Source organism: Eriocheir sinensis, chromosome 36 (genome assembly GCF_024679095.1).
Source record: "Eriocheir sinensis breed Jianghai 21 chromosome 36, ASM2467909v1, whole genome shotgun sequence".
NCBI classification, from domain to species: Eukaryota; Metazoa; Arthropoda; class Malacostraca; order Decapoda; family Varunidae; genus Eriocheir; species Eriocheir sinensis.
The window spans coordinates 8,988,191-9,005,382 of NC_066544.1; the positions used below are offsets into that span (position 1 = coordinate 8,988,191).

The 17,192-nt window shown below is 45.2% G+C and overlaps 1 protein-coding gene across 6 annotated transcripts; it reads right to left on the minus strand.

Annotated features, from left to right (window-relative positions):
* Positions 1–9,319: 9,319 nt before the first annotated feature.
* LOC127007734 (uncharacterized) lies at positions 9,320–13,595 on the minus strand. 6 transcript variants are annotated; one of them, XM_050878984.1, is made up of 5 exons: positions 13,322–13,595; positions 11,600–12,268; positions 11,153–11,263; positions 10,817–11,014; positions 9,320–10,722 (listed from the first exon to the last, which is right to left on the minus strand). In XM_050878984.1, exons 1-5 carry the CDS (start codon positions 13,526–13,528, stop codon positions 10,204–10,206), a joined length of 1,704 nt encoding a protein of 567 aa, XP_050734941.1. In that variant the 5' UTR covers positions 13,529–13,595; the 3' UTR covers positions 9,320–10,203. The 6 variants fall into 6 exon arrangements, with proteins under 6 accessions (XP_050734941.1, XP_050734940.1, XP_050734942.1 ...); XM_050878983.1 differs by having other exon boundaries at positions 10,817–11,053; positions 13,322–13,593; XM_050878985.1 differs by having other exon boundaries at positions 10,817–11,053; positions 13,243–13,592.
* Between the last annotated feature and the right edge of the window lie 3,597 nt (positions 13,596–17,192).

The following is a 17,192-nucleotide window of genomic DNA, read 5'->3' on the forward strand; positions in this document are numbered from 1 at the left end:
AAGAAGGGAAAGAATTGGAAAAAGAAGAGAAGGAAATGGGAAGAAAAAGGAAAAGAAAAATACATAAAGAAGGAAAGAAAGGGGAGGGAGAGAGAGAGAGAGAGGGGGGGGGAGAGAAAATGTACAGAAGGAAGAGGCCAATTAACTAACACCTTGACAATCCACAAACAAACAAAAAAAAAAAGTTAAGCAGCAGTGCCACGTCACCACAAGCCAGGCCTACCAACCAACCACCCAGAACCTTAATCACCAGTCCCTTCATGCAAGTCTTCCCCATCGAGGATTACGCCGCAAATACTAATACGATTCTTCGCCAAACTAGAGCAACAATTAATTCATTTTGATTGCACGGCGCCGGCTCCATCTTGCCATACCAACAACGCCGAAGCAAGGAAGACCATCGTACAAGTCTCTACATTATCGTACTTCTTCGCTTATAATATGCTCCTTGTAGTCATTGAGGGGCGGAGGGGGGGTGGCTACAGGGACTAATGCTGAAGGTCAATGCAAGGAGTGTGTTTTACGTAGTAGCAGCCATAGGTCGGTGCTCTCGGACGCTTCAGCCTCTCACATCAACTACCAAAGGACGAAAAGTAAATTAATCGAGTTCTCATAAGCTTTTTTTTTCCATTGAAGGTAGATAAGAATGGCCAGACTATCACCAGAGTAATAAAACTACTACTAGAAATGCCCACAACTCCTACGAAATCCTTGTCAAAAGTGTGCTTGGACGCCGAAATGTGAATATGACCCAAATAACCCTTGTCAACAAATTTTGCAAGGTCCTACATCTATCGTTTTACCTCTCTTTACCCTCACACAGCTTTATCAATCTCTTCAGTATCACTTACTAACAATAACAACATCCCTTTTCATTGTATTTAAGTCCAGTATTGAAAATCAAACTTACTCTATGTTGCCTAAAGTGAGTCTTATTGCAGTCGTTCAGTCGTTCAACTCTTATTATCGAACAACTCTTAACCTTTACACTCCTACATGGTCTTCCTTACCCTTCTTACCCCCTTCCAGCTACCCTTTTAAACAGCTGGAAACACAAGGAGAGGGGAGAGGAGAGGTGGGTCAGTATTGTAAAAGCGTTTGGTTAGTGTCAGTTGGTCCATCGGTCACAGCAGCCCCTTCCTGTTTCTCTCCTCTTGGTAAGTCTCATCGCTTTATAGATACCCAGTTCAGGGATTATTCAACCAGAACCACTAAATGAGAGTCGATAAGAGTAAGAGTTTAGAGCTAAGTAGTATCCATGTCTGTTCATCGAAGGGAATCTGTTTGAGTCTACATCATATATTTGCTATTATTTTCCCTCAATGCCCTTTCATGGATCTCAATAGTAATAATAATGTTAGTAAAGGGATATAACCACAACACCACATTTACTTACTAGCCTATTTCCTAACGTTTTTATACATTACCAAGTTATCGCATGCATTTTATTTTGTTTTTGTTTACTGTGGCCAAGTTCCAAATCACTATTAAAACAAAGAATAAAACAAAGGAATGATGACTCAAGGGAACCGGATATGATAATTAATTGATGATATAGAATCGTATGATGGATGGGTAGTTTCAAGGTGTAACTAGCCACGTAAGCATAACAAAGAGAGTGAGTAATGTGTGTGTGTGTGTGTGTGTGTGTTTAAGGCATAGTGTGTCTGTTATCACCGCCATGAATTATATCAATCCATAATCTTGATGTGATACCGAGAAATACAAACAAACGCGCGAACAAACACAGACAAAGCATTATTATTATTATTATTATTATTATTATTATTATTATTATTATTATTACAGACAAGCGAGCTGAGTCTGGACAAAGCATTACATTAGTACGCCATTCGTGTGAGATTAGCGAGAGCGGAACATATCACAATGACGACGAAATAGATAAAGATTGCAATAATGTGTGCAAATACGAGAGATATACAAGAATTAACAGATCACGATAACAACGAAAGAGATTACGTTTGCAAATATATATATACGAATACGATAAACATGCCACAGGAAACAACAACAACAAAATAAAATGCATACGATAACTTGTAAATGTATAAAAACGTTAGGAAATTAGGCTTGTATTCTTCAGACTCTTTCAACTCTCACGACAAATATTTACAGAGGTCACAAAGGAGATTAGTTAGGTTCTCATAAGTGTTTTCACGTTCATGGTGCAGAAGAAGCCTTGTCACGAGGCTCATAAAACTACCCATGGAAATGCCCACAACAACCCCTACGAAAGCCTTATCAAATGTGGATGTGTAAGCTTCGAAATGTTTGAGAATATGGGCCGTAAAAGTGGAGACAGTGTGAGGTGGTGGGTGGGAAAGGGTGGCAGAGGAGGTAATAAGATGTGAGAGAAAGGAGAGGAGAGGAGAAAGAAAGGGCAATAGAGAGAACAAAGATAAAGGGGAAGTGGAGAAAGGGCATATGCGTGTGGGAAAGGGTGGTGGAAAGGGTAATTTAGGAAGAGGAAAAAAGGGAATAAAGAGGACAAAGATAAAGGGCGAAAGGGAGAAAGTGCATGTATAGGAAAGGGTGATGAAAAAGGTAATAGAGGAAGGGGAAGAAATGAGAGAAGGAGAAAAGGAAAGGCCAACAGAGAGGATAAAGGGAAAGGGCGTAGAAATGAGACGTAGAATCAGAGTGAGTGGTAAAGTGTGATAGAAAAGGTAATATAAGAAGGGAAAGAAATGAGAGGAAGAGAAAATATTAAGGAAAGGACAGTAGGAGGGACAAGGAGAAGGGTGAGGCGTAGAAGAGCGTGAGGGGTAAAATGTGAAGTGTAAAGGGTGAGACTTGGAGTGCAGGTGGTGGTGGTGGTGATGGTGGTGGTGGTAGGGAGGTGTCGTATCGCAATCAGGCCGGCAATCAGTCCACCTGTCCGTCCCGCCCGCACCTTTAACACCTAGATGGACAGGTGTCTCCCATTAGCCTTCGCGAAACTACGTCAAGTGCTGAATTATGTTTGTCTTTCCTTTTCTTCTCTTTTTGTTTGTTTCTTTTTCTCGTCCTCGTCATCATCGTTCTTCTTCATTTTCTTTTTCGTCTTTCTGTTCTTTTTTTCTTGTTCTTATTTGTTTTTGTTCTTCTCGTTCTTCTTGTTCTTTCTCTTGTCCTTGTTCTTATTAATGTTGTTGTTGTTGTTGTTGTTCTTCTTCTTTTTCTTCTTTTTCTTCTTCTTCTTCTTCTTCTTCTTCTTCTTCTTTCTTCTACTTAAATTACTTTACTTACTTCACTACTTTTACTACTATTCATTTTTACTCCTTGCTACCTTTTCTACTTTTTCTTTTTCATCTTTTAAAAACGTGACCTGAATTACGTAAACCACCTCATCATCATTGCGTTTTAAATCATGGATGAAAAAAACATATATATTAGGAACGGGGTCACTTTATTTATCTCCACTCACTTGATAATGATGCTGATAACACTCCCTTAAAAATGTGAGTGATATGAGAGAAATTATCGTGAGAAAAAAATATAATTGATGGTAATTAGTGACTTATCAAGGAATACGAGAGAGAGAGAGAGAGAGAGAGAGAGAGAGAGAGAGAGAGAGAGAGAGAGAGAGTTGCCCGCTCATCAACATATATGTACACATTTACAATATGTAAGATATAAAAATAAAGAGAGAGAGAGAGAGAGAGAGAGAGAGAGAGAGAGAGAGAGAGAGAGGCTGCTCACAGGTGGCGTGAGGGTTACCCAAGTGCGCTAGTGGTATAAATATAAAGTGACAAACTGACACAATTACAAATAGTTTTTACATGTTTTTCTTTCTTTTTCGTATTTTGTATGTATATGTTTGTATGTGCCAACAGTCAACAATTAATTTTGCACACAGGCTCTTAAAATAGTTATACCCAAAAAGTGTAATTTTGAGCCTCCTTTTTGTAGAAATTTTCTGTTTAATTAGAGAGAGAGAGAGAGAGAGAGAGAGAGAGAGAGAGAGAGAGAGAGAGAGAGAGAGAGAATCAAAATACTTGGAAACTCATATGCTTCTACTCCATCTGTTCTGATTATTCCAGTTGTTGGTATTGTTGTTGTTGATGTTTTATTACCAAGAAAGAAAGGAGGAAAAGGAGGAAAAGAAGGAAGCTGTGTGAAGGGGGAGGAGGAGAGGAGGAAGGAGCGAGGGACAGTGAGTGTGGCAAAACTATGAAGTCCAGTTCTGTCCAATTATTTATGTTAATACCTCATTAAAACTGACTGGCCGGGTGTTGTGTGTGGAGGAGGGAAGACAGACAGTGAAAGGGTAGATGGTAGATTGTAAAAGATGATAGCAAGACTCACTTTCTCTAACATTCCGCGGCTTACACATCCATTGATAAGGTTTTCGTAGACCGAGACAAGGTTTTTGCACGACCATATGAATGTGAAAAGCACCCGACTGATCTCCTTTGTAGACTTTGGAAATATTTGCTAAGAAAGTCGGAAGCAGAAACGATCAAGGAGTGAAAGAATTTAAGGGACAGTATGACATCATGAAATGGAAAGACGGATGTTGGTAGGTTGAAATGGGTGATGGAAGGGTGGAAGGGGAAGGAGTTACATGTGGATGATTATACAGTAGATAGGGGCATATGAGGGTGGATTTAATGGGGTTTAGGGAATGGAAAGGGAGAGAAAGAGCTTATATGGTGGGTGATCAGGGAAAGAGGATTGCTAGAATTGTTGTAGAATGGAATATGGTACTGTAGCGAAAGAAGAACAAGAAGATATGCAGTGGGTACGGAGGGAGGGGTAATGTGGAGTAGTAGGAGGAAAGGAGGGAGTAACGGGAGGGAGGGGGAAGAGGAAGAATGTAACTGGTAGTGACCTTGGTAGTGGTAGTGGTAGTAGTAGTGGTTCGTGGTGGCATGCAACATATCAGCGGTGTGGTATGCAGACTGGTATGAGTAATAAATATATCGTGTAGCTAATAGGCGTTGAGTATATGTGTACAGGACGCAGTACCAAGAAAAAGTTGACGAATCGATACAGAGAAACACACACACACACACACACACACACACTCACACACACCGGAAGCTTAGCACACGACTGGACTACCTCATCCTCATCCTCAGTCCTCCCTTGCTACCATGTAAGTCTATAGCCCACGTGTGTGATGTGTTGCAATGGCTTCATTATGTTGATCATCACGCCGAGCTGCATTAATGATTCACATGATATGCTGCGGCTATTGTGGTATTCGTCTCCTTCCTTTTCTCCTGTCTTAACATTTCTTTACCCTTGTTCTACTTGTTCTTGTTCATCTTCCTCCTCTTCTTCTTTTTCTTCTTGTTCTTGTTCTTGTTCTTCTTTTTCTTCTTCTTCTTCTTCTTCTTCTTTGTTTATGTACTTTGTTTCTATACTGTTTTCTTTGTCAGGTATGTCTAAATTCTTCTAAGTGAAAATTTAATTGGTTCCCGTTTTGATTTACAGAGCCAGCTTAAGTTTCGTGTATTACCTTATATGCTGTGTTATTAGATAATAGTAATGAGTTCAGTAGCTAAACATCGAAGAAGGAAACGGAGAGAAAAACTAACTTCCATTTCCTTATCTGTGAGGGGTTAGTCATCCCTAGCTGTTTACGTTTAGTTCTAGGAAGCATGAAAATATCGAACATATCATTAAATTTTATTCTCTTTAGTAATTGTTTCAGAGGATAAACATCAGTCAGGAAGATGGAGAAAACAACCTAAACTAACTCACAAACTCCCATATCCTTATCTGTGGGGGAGGTGGTATGTAGTCATCCCTGTTTACGTTCTGTTCTGAGAAGCATGAAAATATATCCCTTACTCACTTCTGTCTCTAGGGGTGAAACTTGACACTCGATAAGTACAGCAGTACCCACACCGCTCCTCAGACGTCACCCTCATTTTCCCTCAGCATTTCCTAGCTTATCCGGGTGGTGAGTCATCCTCCTGCCTCTTTTTTTTTCTCTCTCTCTCACTCTTTCTCTCTTCCCTCACCGTTCGCATCCCTTCCTCCTCTCAACCTCAGACGTTGCATAAATTGAAAACTATAACACCTCTTTGGCACCTTCCTCGCCTCGTAAGTCTCCCGAATGTCTGCAACTCTGCATGGCCATCCACTTCAACTTTTTTCCTTACCTTTTTACAGAACAAGAACCTCACACCTCCCTCACACCTGCTATACCTCTCTAGTTATAGCTTTTAAAGAGGTATACCACGGTTTATTTATCATGCCATTAGGAGATTTGTGTGTACAGTAAAATGGCTCAGCTTGGCGCGCGTCTGAGGAGGTTAGAAGAGGCATCATCGTGCGCTGGCAGGTTGCGGGGAGGCGTTCAAGGTCAGTTGGGGGATGAGTCAGAAGCCATTGCCACCTCTCGCCTTCTTCCTCAATAATGAGTGTATTGTTTATGGGGAAAATCGCCACCCTAAGAGCGTTGATCGACCTCATCCCTAAACATCCCCCCCTGCCTCAAAAGATGGTTCATTCTGCCCCTTTACCGAAGAGGGGGGCGACGGGTTTGCTTTCTTCCAATCTGTCTGTTGTTCGGTAAGAAAGTTTCAGACGTGTTGAATCGCCCTCGTAGAAGGCAAGTGCATGGCCAGACTAATTAAATAACAACCGAGAAAAAATGAATGCTGGTCTTGGTTTAAGGACGGGGGTGGGAGGTTATGGGGAGAGAGACCCTTGGTATATAGCCCTAGTTGTAATGGCCTAATATATGTGTAATTAGAGCAAATAATAATAGCCACACACACACACACACACGAAGATCATCACCACCACCATCACCACTACCACCACTAACAACAATAATAGCAACAACAACATCACTTCCTTGGGCAGACGTTACATGCATTATTAATATATTGATGACGCAACGAAAATATGAACTTTGATAATGGACATAACAGCACTTGCATAGGTCAGATAAGAGGGGCAAAGAAGTGTGTGTGTGTGTGTGTGTGTGTTCCTCGGCCTTGGATGGAGTGTGTATACGGAAGTTCCTTGGGGTTAAAGTTATATGGTTGTTGCTCCCTCCTAGAACCCAAATATAAGTTAATAAATACTGAGTGAGGCTGCGTGAGGGTCTATGTTAAATAAGACGCTGGGATTATAATGAAACTCTCTCTCTCTCTCTCTCTCTCTCTCTCTCTCTCTCTCTCTCTCTCTCTCTCTCTCTCTCTCTCTCTCACACACACACACAAACACACACTTTCAATCATGTTACGGTCGCTGATTAACACTTTAAAGAAACACTTCATCTCCATGTGTGTGTGTGTGTGTGTGTGTGTGTGTAGCAAGCACTGCCCGATACCCACTGTGTGTCTAGCCAGCTGACTACCCTGTGTGTGTGTGTGTGTGTGTGGCTGCAGCTGCGGGTAGGCGGGCGGGCAGGAGCAAGGGATAGGACGGAGAGAGGGAGGGACATGGGACTCGGGAGGGAGGTGGAGGCAGGAGGGACAGGGCAGCCGTAGGGGAGGGCGGAGCGGGGTAAGGTGGGTCTTGCTAAGGGAAGCGTGCCGCCCTATCAGCCTGTTTCACCAGAGCCTGCACGTCCCCACAAGCTGCATAAACGTGAACCGCGCGCTTTATCACATCCTGCACCGCCGCCGCCCTCCCAGCCATGCCTCCCTGGGGGTTCAGAGTGGCGGGTGTTTGGGTGGCTGTGTTGGGGGGCTTGATACTCTACGGGTGGTCAGAGAGTGTGTGTGTGTGTGTGTGTGTGTGTTTTTCTTCACAATGAATAAAGGAAGCAGTTGAAGGGCAATAACGAAAACGATAGATCGATTGATAGATGTGAATATGTATGTATGTTTTTTTTTTTTTTTACAGCGAAGGATGCAGCTCAAGGGTAAAAAGCAAAAATAGCAATGAAAAAGACCCCCAGACGCTTCTACGACGAAAGAAAAAAGAGCGAGAGACCAGAAGAGAGGTCAGCTTCGGGTGGGTATAGCATGTATTATGTGATCCTTCGATTATTATATGGCTTTCATGTGTATCTAGCGAGGTTGCGAAGAGAGAGAGAGAGAGAGAGAGAGAGAGTACCGTCAAGAGAGAAGGATGTGTGTGGTTTTCATGGTTAGTGAAAGCGGATTAATAAAAGGGTTGTTGGTCACTTATGTGGTGATGGTGGTGCAGATGTCACTTGTCAGAGATGGCAGTCCTGTATGACGAAGATGGAAGCTGAAGTACTATATTGTAGCGTAAGGGCAGCGTAGTATGGTGGCGGACAGTATAGGGTAGTAGGGCGGTATTGGGGCGGCATAGTGGTGGTAGGATAGCATGGTGGTGAGTGAGATGGTGGTATAGCAACGTAGGGGGAGTACGTGACTGGGCATGATGGTGGTGATTATGAGATGATAGAATTTGTGAAGTAAGGATAGGTAGGTGGGAAGTGCAAAAATGGTGATGGTAGGGAGAGAGAAACTGGATTGTAATGGTTAGAGGGAGGGAGGATAAGATAGAACTTGTGAGGTAGAGATAGCCAGAAGGGGTAATGATCGATGATGTAATGGTGACGGAGGGAGAGAGAGAATGTATGGAATAGGGACTAGTGGGTAGTGCAAAGTTAATTGGTGATGATGGTAGTATTATAATAGCGAGAAGGAGGAAGAGAGGAGATAATTTGGCTGGTATTATAATTAAGACACTTTCGCTTCTCACATCAGCTATTTCTAAAGGTCAAATAGTGGGTCAGTCGGGTTCTAATGAGTGTTTCTTTAGGTTTATGGTACAGAGGAAGCCTCAAACTACCACCAGGGTCATAAAACTACTTTTGGAAATGCCCACAACTCCTACGAAAGCCTTGTCAAATATGTGTTCTTGGGCGGCGAAATGTCTTATGATACGAATCTTTAATTGTGAAGTAGGTGGGTAATGCAAAGATGGTGATGAAGGTAGGGAGAGAGGCAGGATTGTGATGATGAGAGGGAGAGAGGGAATAGGAGGAGACGGGGGCAATGTAGTGACGGTGGTAAGAGCAACATGATTGTGGAGGAGGGAGAAGGGGAGGGATCGGGAAGCGGGACCGACCATGAACAAGCATGATAGTGTTGGCACAGCGATAGGAGGCAACCAGCACCCCATGGCATTGAGTGGCGGGTACTGTGCAAAGGGAGAGGAGGGAGGAGGAGGAGGAGAAAGGAGTGCTCTGGGGGGTAGAAGGGCGCGTGGCATGTGGAAGAATTATTATTTATTAGATAATTTACTCTGGCGACGAGATGGTGGCAAAATGAGGAAGGAAGAAGGGTCAGTGTGGCTGTTGTGAAGGACGTGTGTGTGTGTGTGTGTGTGTGTGTGTGTGTCGTAAGGAAAGGGCAGTCAATAATAACATTCGTTCATGAGTATAATAAATTTTATTTCGGATAGAATATAAAATACTTTACAAGTTATAACAGACGTATACTTCATAACAGATAGAGCAATAATTCACTAACAATTTTATTACTCTCTCTCTCTCTCTCTCTCTCTCTCTCTCTCTCTCTCTCTCTCTCTCTCTCTCAGCTGGAGGATACATGCACCAGCTGAAGCAATAACAGTTACGCGCCTAGTGATAACAACAGTGGACTGGCGGCGGCGGCGTGCGAGTGGTCACGTGTCACGAGCCAGCTGTTGAGGGGAAGGAAATACCACCTACACGATCATCACCACCACCTGCGCCGCCGCCTACAGTGAGTGGTGGGGGCAGCCTTGTGAGTACACCCCACCCCCGGAACTGTGTGTGTGTGTAGATGAATGGGGCGGGGCTGTGGTTGTATGGTAGCAGCGTCGTCTGACATGGGGAAGGGTCATGCTTCTTTGGACGATTGAGCAAAGACATTTTGCACACACACACACGCACACACAGCTAGTCGCAAGTACACATAATCTCTATGGATAGGGTTGGGTTGCTCTGTGGATATTGTGCTTGGCTCGGGTTGAGATGTTGCGAGTTCAATCCACGCTCACGGCGAAACTTTAGCAGAGCTTAGCTACCTAGCTCCGGTGAAGTCTTTAATCACCTCTGTGGAAGATGATTCCTTCACGAAGATCGCCGTCACCGCCGGCCCTCAGACCCTTGCTGTGGGTTTGTCCGTCACGTCCTGGAATGGCACACTGACCCAGCAGTGTCTGGTTCAAGGGAACGATGCTCCCCGACCTGCACCGAGTCGCCTTGCCCTAAACGACCCTTAGTGCCTCGAAGGGATGACTTGGCACTGGCTATCCGTCTAAGTCAGGTCGTCACAGGGTCAGCAAAAGACCGCAGTCGCTGATTGTAACGTCGCGGATGTTGCTCAGCTTGGCGACGGAGCGGAAGAGGTCGATGCCGTCCTCCACCATCCCGATGGGACATTCTTCGTAGGCCACCGGGTAGTCGTTATTGTAGACCACGAAGTGTGACGGCTTGTGGTGGTCCTCGCTGCCGTAGCAGAAACCCGCCACCAGGCCAGCCGTCACTGACTGTGCCGCCAACTCGCCCATGGTAAAGCCCTGCAGCGCCGCGCCCCCGCTGCCGTCGTTGGCCTGATAGTCGCCGCCCCACACTCTCTCTCCTAGGCGGCCGCGGCTCTCCACCTCCAGCAGGCGCGTGTTGGCGTAAGAGGGACCCAGCTCACCCGAACACAGGTAGAAGAAGTGGCGGGTCCTGGTGGCCGTGCTGGTGAGCTTGATCCCAGCGTGGCCCTGCACCTTGCCGCCCCAGGACACCTCCATGAACACCTTGGGGCACGCCTCATCCACCATGCCCCGCACCTCCTCGTACTGCAACAGAGAGGGAGTTAGGGTCACAGGAGGCCCTAGGAACATGAGAGGATGAAGGGTGCCGCGGCTAACGCTACTCCAGGCCCAGACTCACCGGCAGTGTGTGGGAGTAGAGGGGTGGCTCCCCTTCCCGCAGGGCTGACAGGTAGAGGTGGTCGCCGCGCTGCACCACCTTGGCACACCGAGTCCTGCCGCCAGTCGTGACTACGGCCCACACACTGCTGCCCACCAGCCGCGCCTGCTTCACAACCTGCTCCACTAGCTGCTGGGTGTTGCTCGGCTCGGTCACCGGCTGCAAAAACCATTTCACGTCCTCCACCAGGCACGGGCTCTGTGTGTTATTATCTGTATACTCCAGAGTGCTCCCCTCCCCTTCTCTCTCTCTCTCTCTCTCTCTCTCTCTCTCTCTCTCTCTCTCTCTCTTACTCACCTCCTGCAGCGGCGGCGGCTGGAACGTTTTGGTGGGGGTGACGGCCGCGGTGGCAGCGGACATACTTCGCTCAACCACTGCCTGCAGGGCGGCGGCCGTCACGAACTCCAGCTGTGGGGGCGAGAGGGGTTGAGGTGAGGTAGTGGTGGTGGTGGTGATGTGTGTGTGTGTGTGTGTGTGTGTGTGTAGGACCCAACGCAGAAATCTTAAAAAGAGTATACGAATGAACCATGAATAGTACTAATTTGAGACCTTTGTAATTCTCTGTTATGGAAGTCGGCATTGTTGATCTTTTTTGGGTCTTTCATCTAATAATTCACTAAATTATTCTCTAACATGGCTTTGTGAAGCTTTGTGAAGGACATAATGTTTGGTACATTATGTCCTGAAGAAGGAAGAGACAGCCTCCCGCACTCCAGCCCTTCAACACGACGCCTCAACACTCACTTCCCGCGCCGCCGCCACCACCTGGGACTGCAGGAGGCTCTGTGCCGCGGCGTCCCACTCCATCACGGTGTTCCTGTAGCGGCTGTCCTCCTCGTGCGCCGCCGTCACCTGCAGCAGGTTGGTGGCGACGTTCACTTTGGCCTGCGCTGCCTCCAGTTTGGCTTTCACATCCCTGCCCTCGGAGATGGTGGCGGCCACACGCTCCGCCGCGCCCGTCATGTCCCGCAGGAGGCCCTCGTGCCGCTCCACCAGGGACCTGAGGGCCTGCACGTGCACTTGGTGAACGCTGCACTGCTCGTTCAGGCGCTGCTGGAAGTCTTGTAGCCTCGTCATCTTGCAATTGCAGGTCACCAGCTGGTTTGTTGTGAATTCATTGGCTTCCTTCTTCACCTCCGCCAGCAAGGCGTCGGAGCGCTGCGAGGAGTGGGCGTAGGAGGAGTCCTGCAGCAGGTTGATCACTGTGTAGTTGACAGGGACGTCGGTGGCACTGGAGACGTTCCCGGCATGGGGGAGGCGGCAGAAAGGACACACCAGAGCGCCGCGGAGGAGGCAGTCAGCCACGCAGGTGGTGCACAGCGTGTGGCCGCAGCTGAAGCAGCGAGGCCTTTTCTTTTCATCGTCGTACGGCTCCAAACACACCTGGCAGTCGCGGGAGGCCATGACCGCCCCCTGAAAAGAGAGACACTGTGAGTGGCGGCGTTATGAGCCACAGAACTGTCAGGCTGTTGTGGAGGGGGAAAAACGCAGAGCAGGAAGCTGAGGGAAGCTGGGCAGACCGAGGCGGCGGGGAGGGATGGGTGAGAGGATCAAGGTTGTCTGGAAACACTTCAGACACCGCAGAGAAGAGAGAGAGAGAGAGTTGAGCGAAAGAGCTGTGGTGGGTCTTTCCTAGATCTTCGGTCTTTCCTGGGTGCCAAATCCCTGCGGCACCTCACCGCGTCCCCTGTCACCTTCACTCACCTCGCATTCCTCTTCGCCTCCCGTCCCCTGCACCTCGCCTCTGCTGCTAAACACTCATCACCGTCATTCATCAACGCCCCGTCACGTACGTTTTCAGGCGCCCAACCTCCTCTCACCACCCGGAACACGTCACACTGTTGCCAGATAACCGGGGAAGCCAACGAGCGGCCGCGGCGACAATAAAAACATAACCCAGGTGTGTTGCGCAATAGGAAAACTGCGTAAGACTGCGCTCTGATCACTGGACTGTTGACTCCTCTCTCCTGCACCCCTTCACCCCTCATGTCTCTCTCCCCCCCCCCTCCCACCTCGGGTCCATCTTGTCAAGGCACTTCCACCATCACCGCAACCACATCACAATAACCTTATCTCATGCACCATCGTCGCAAAAACTGCCAGCGTTCAGTCACATAAAAAAGTTTGATGTAACGCCACCATCACAGCTTCATCGCAGTACTTAGGAACCACAAACACCCGCCATCAACCTGTTGCGCTGTTAAGTAAGCAAATAAAACAAAAAAACTGACCAGCCTTGCCAGACGAGGGCCAGGGTGCTTTACTCATGGCCAGGAAGCGAAACAGAGACTTCAACGCAATGCAACACACACTCAGAGGGATCCAACACGACTTTACAGGGTCCATGGGTCCATGGGACACACACACCACCTGAACCACCGTCTTACCTCCCAGGCCTCGGCAGAGAGCGAAGGAGAGGCGAGAGGTGGACAAGAGCTGTGATCGAATAAACACACACACACACACCTGCCGGGGGAGAGACGGGACGGGGCGGGGCCAGTAATGCCACCACCACCACTGTTGCCACATCGTTACGTTATGTCTTTCCCATTCAGATGCTGTGCGGGGGAAACTGTGATGTCTGTGATGTGCTCCGGACACATCATGAGGGAGGAACAAGAGAGCTAGTGAGGCAGAGAGGGAGCTAGAGCTGTGTGAGAGTGAGGGAAACATGAGATGAGAAGGAGTGAGTGTAGGAAGGACGCTGAGAGGCCTTGAAAGGTGAGAGTGAGGGGCGTGAGGAGGGGGTGGAGTGAGAGGAGGAAGTGAATGAAGGATTGAAAGGGCGTCGAGAGAGAGAGAGAGAGTATGCCGTGTGTGACAAATGTTTAGTCTTGATGAATTATTTGGACAGCTGTATGGCAAGGTATGGACACGTACCTCTCCATGAGTTAGAATAATGGGATCATCTTATTTAACTTATATATTATTTTCCGTTGACTGGATTTGTACTGATTTTCTTCGTAAATACGTGCATTCTATTCTCTCGATTGTTTCTTTTACGATCACATGAAATTTACTGTCTGGCCAACTGATTATTGAAAGTCACCTTCGTTTTCCTCAGTCACTTTCAAACCCTCTCATTATTGTTCCTCGGTATTTCTTGTTTTCCTCAGAATCAATTACTAAGACATTATCATTGTCGAATCAAGTTATTGCCGTCAATCGCCATTTCTATTTTAGCTCACTCCAGTTATTTAAATATTTCCTCTAAGCAAGCTGTAAATATTTTTTTTATCTATTCATGTTGTAATGAGAGCCCCTTTGTTGCTACCAGTATGTATTTCACTTTTAACTTATATATATACCTCGCAACTTTCGTATTTCACACAACATCGGCTCGAAAGGGATCGAACCCAGACTCATTGGTTTGTATAGTTATAGCCACAACATGGACGTGACATTTTTTTAGCATAGCAGGCGTTTTTTTGTAGTGCCAGATTTTGATAAAGTGTTAAGAGTGTGACAACGATAGTTACCAGAAGTAGTTACATTCAAATTGCCAACGGGTGAGATGGATGACCTCCGTGGGTACATGGAAAAAAAATTAAAATGTCAGTGTGTCGAGAAAGATTGGAATCATGTTAATTCTTTTATGTTGCAATACCTTGTGAAATGGCATATTTTAACACCGACGTAAAGATGAATAAAAGGAATAGAAGTGTTGCTAGATATTCAGTACAATGGGGGCATACTGTCCCGGGACTTTTCTTTCATTTAGACTACATCTGACAGTATTTACTGCCATAGGAGGGCAATTAAAAGAAAGAAGAGAAGAAGAAGAAGAAAAAAAAAGAACATTTAAAATGCTGCAAAGTAATTCCTAGAAAGATTCTAGGCTGAAGCTCTGGAAACCCAGCCGTGAACCAGTCTAAATAAGACTAAATGAGATCTGCCCCAAACAACGACCCTAGGAGAGGACACACTATAGAAAGCTTACCGTTAGGACTACTAGTAAAGGACCCAGGAAGCGCGGGGCAGTTTATCTTTTTCGTCTACAGACTTACGTAACACTGTCTGGAGGGAGGTTGGCAGGCGTCGATCTCCTTTACTGTGTTTCTTTGCCATAACAGATATATACTTACAATAGCCTACATTACGAGTATGCGGCCACTGTGTTCCGAGGGCAAGGAATTAAACCATTTATCGCATAGTGTGGACGTGGGAGAGAGCAGTACGTGTGTGATGCTGAGACGGCCTGAAAAATCTCCCGTTTAATCCCTTGGCGCACGATACGTTTCAACAAGTTTTCTATCCCTTGACTCTCATTTTGGATTCCCCCCTTCTGTCTATTTTATTCAGCGCTCCGAGATATGTTGTTTCTCAGTTAATTTTCACCCACACCACATACCTTCAGCCTTATAAATTATATATCAATGGCTTTATTATTGGTTGCAGTTTGTCATGATATAATAATAATAATAAAAAAATAGCCTATGTTCTAGCCCCATGTATCAAATTATATAGAATTACATTACTGCGCCGTCTTTATCTAACGCGTAGTGATTGATTGATTGATTGATATAGTTTATTGTTGCAAGTAGGCTAAACAACAAAGGAGATTATTATTGTTATTGTTGCAAGTAGGCTAAACAACAAAGGAGATTATTATTGTTATTGTTGCAAGTAGGCTAAACAACAAAGGAGAAGGGAGGAACATGCCATCCCAACCCCCAGGCAGTACATATGTATATACCTACAGTTACGTGATTATACAACTAAGGATACATGTGGAAGTAGCACCATGAAACTAAAAAGATACAATGGTAGGGGACAAGTGCTAAAAAAAAAAAAAAACATTCTGATCGAGGCATTATAAATTATGTTCTGAAAATTTTTCGCATATATACATCCAAGGACTTTTTTTTGTAGGCTCATGGACTATTAATAATGCCTGATGATGATGATGATGACGATAATGGTAAAGTAAAGAAGACGAAAAAAAAATGAGTTTAGATTTTGGAGAACCTGAAAAAATATAACACAAACTCAATAAGCTATTCGAAATGACTCCATGGCATTATTTTAGCCTTCGAAGATGAATATTTATGATAATGTTGTAACGTGGACCGGTAATTTCTGATGATGATGGTAATGATGATGATGATGGTGATGATGATGATGATGATGGTGATGATTATGGTGATGAGGATGAGGATGGCGGTGCATGATGATGATGATGATGATGATGGTGATGATATGATTATGGTGATGATGATGGTGATGATGATGATGGTGATGATGATGATGGTGATGATTATGGTGATGAGGATGAGGATGGCGGTGCACGATGATGATGATGATGATGGTGATGATATGATTATGGTGATGATGGTTATGGTGATGAGGATGAGGATGGTGGTGCATAATGATGATAATGATGATGATGGTGATGATATGATTATGGTGATGATGATGATGATGATTATGGTGATGATGATGATGGTGATGATGATGGTAATGATGAGGATGATGGTAATGATGATGATGATGGTAATAATGATGATGCGATGGTGATAACGAATTTTTAAGATGATGGTGATGAGGATGAGGATAATGATGGTAATGATGATGATGATGGTGATAATGAAGATGATGAGGATGATGGTGAGGATGAGGATGAGGATGAGGATGGTAATGATGATGATGATGGTGATAACGAAGATGATGGTGATGAGGATGAGGATGATGGTGATGATGAGGATGAGGATGGTAATGATGATGATGATGGTGATAATGAAGATGGTGATGAGGATGAGGATGAGGATGATGGAGGTAAATAAAGAGCCAAAATAATGTGTTTAGACTTCAGAGGACCTAAAAAAAATCCCACTAATATACAAGCTATTCAAAATTACTTTCCAGCACCACGTACAGCTTATAATGAAGATTGAGATTCATGACAGCACTTTTTAACATGAGGGGACCCTGGACCATCAACCCTCCCTCATCACCCCGCTGAGATGACTTTATAGCATCATTTTAGCCTTTGGAGATAGATATAATTTAAAAAGACATAGAAAGGGGAGAACAAGCTAGCAAAAAGGGAAATGGAGGAAAGTAAAACAACAACAAAAAAGACACCTATTCAGTCTAACGTACAGGGGAATGGTTGTAGTTTGTGTGGTAGGAATGATGGCCGTGGTGATGCAGCGGGAAGTAGAAAAAAAAAAAAAAAATATGAGAGGTATTTGATGAAGAAGTTCGCGTACTCCCTTCTGAGACCCATTCTTGGCGCACCCATTTCTGATACCCTTTCTGCGGCGTCTATATTTCTCCCTTCTCCTTTTTTGTTTCCCTGCAACAATAAACTATCAATCAATCAATCATATAACAG

Excerpts from the sequence above, each read along its gene's own strand:
- LOC127007734 (XM_050878983.1), bottom strand. The coding sequence starts at position 13,528 with ATGTTTCCCTCACTCTCACACAGCTCTAGCTCCCTCTCTGCCTCACTA. Across the intron at positions 12,269-13,321 it reads TCCCGTCTCTCCCCCGGCAG|GGGGCGGTCATGGCCTCCCG; the intron begins GTGTGTGTGTGT and ends CTCTCTTTTCAG. Across the intron at positions 11,264-11,599 it reads TGGTGGCGGCGGCGCGGGAA|CTGGAGTTCGTGACGGCCGC; the intron begins GTGAGTGTTGAG and ends TCGCCCCCACAG.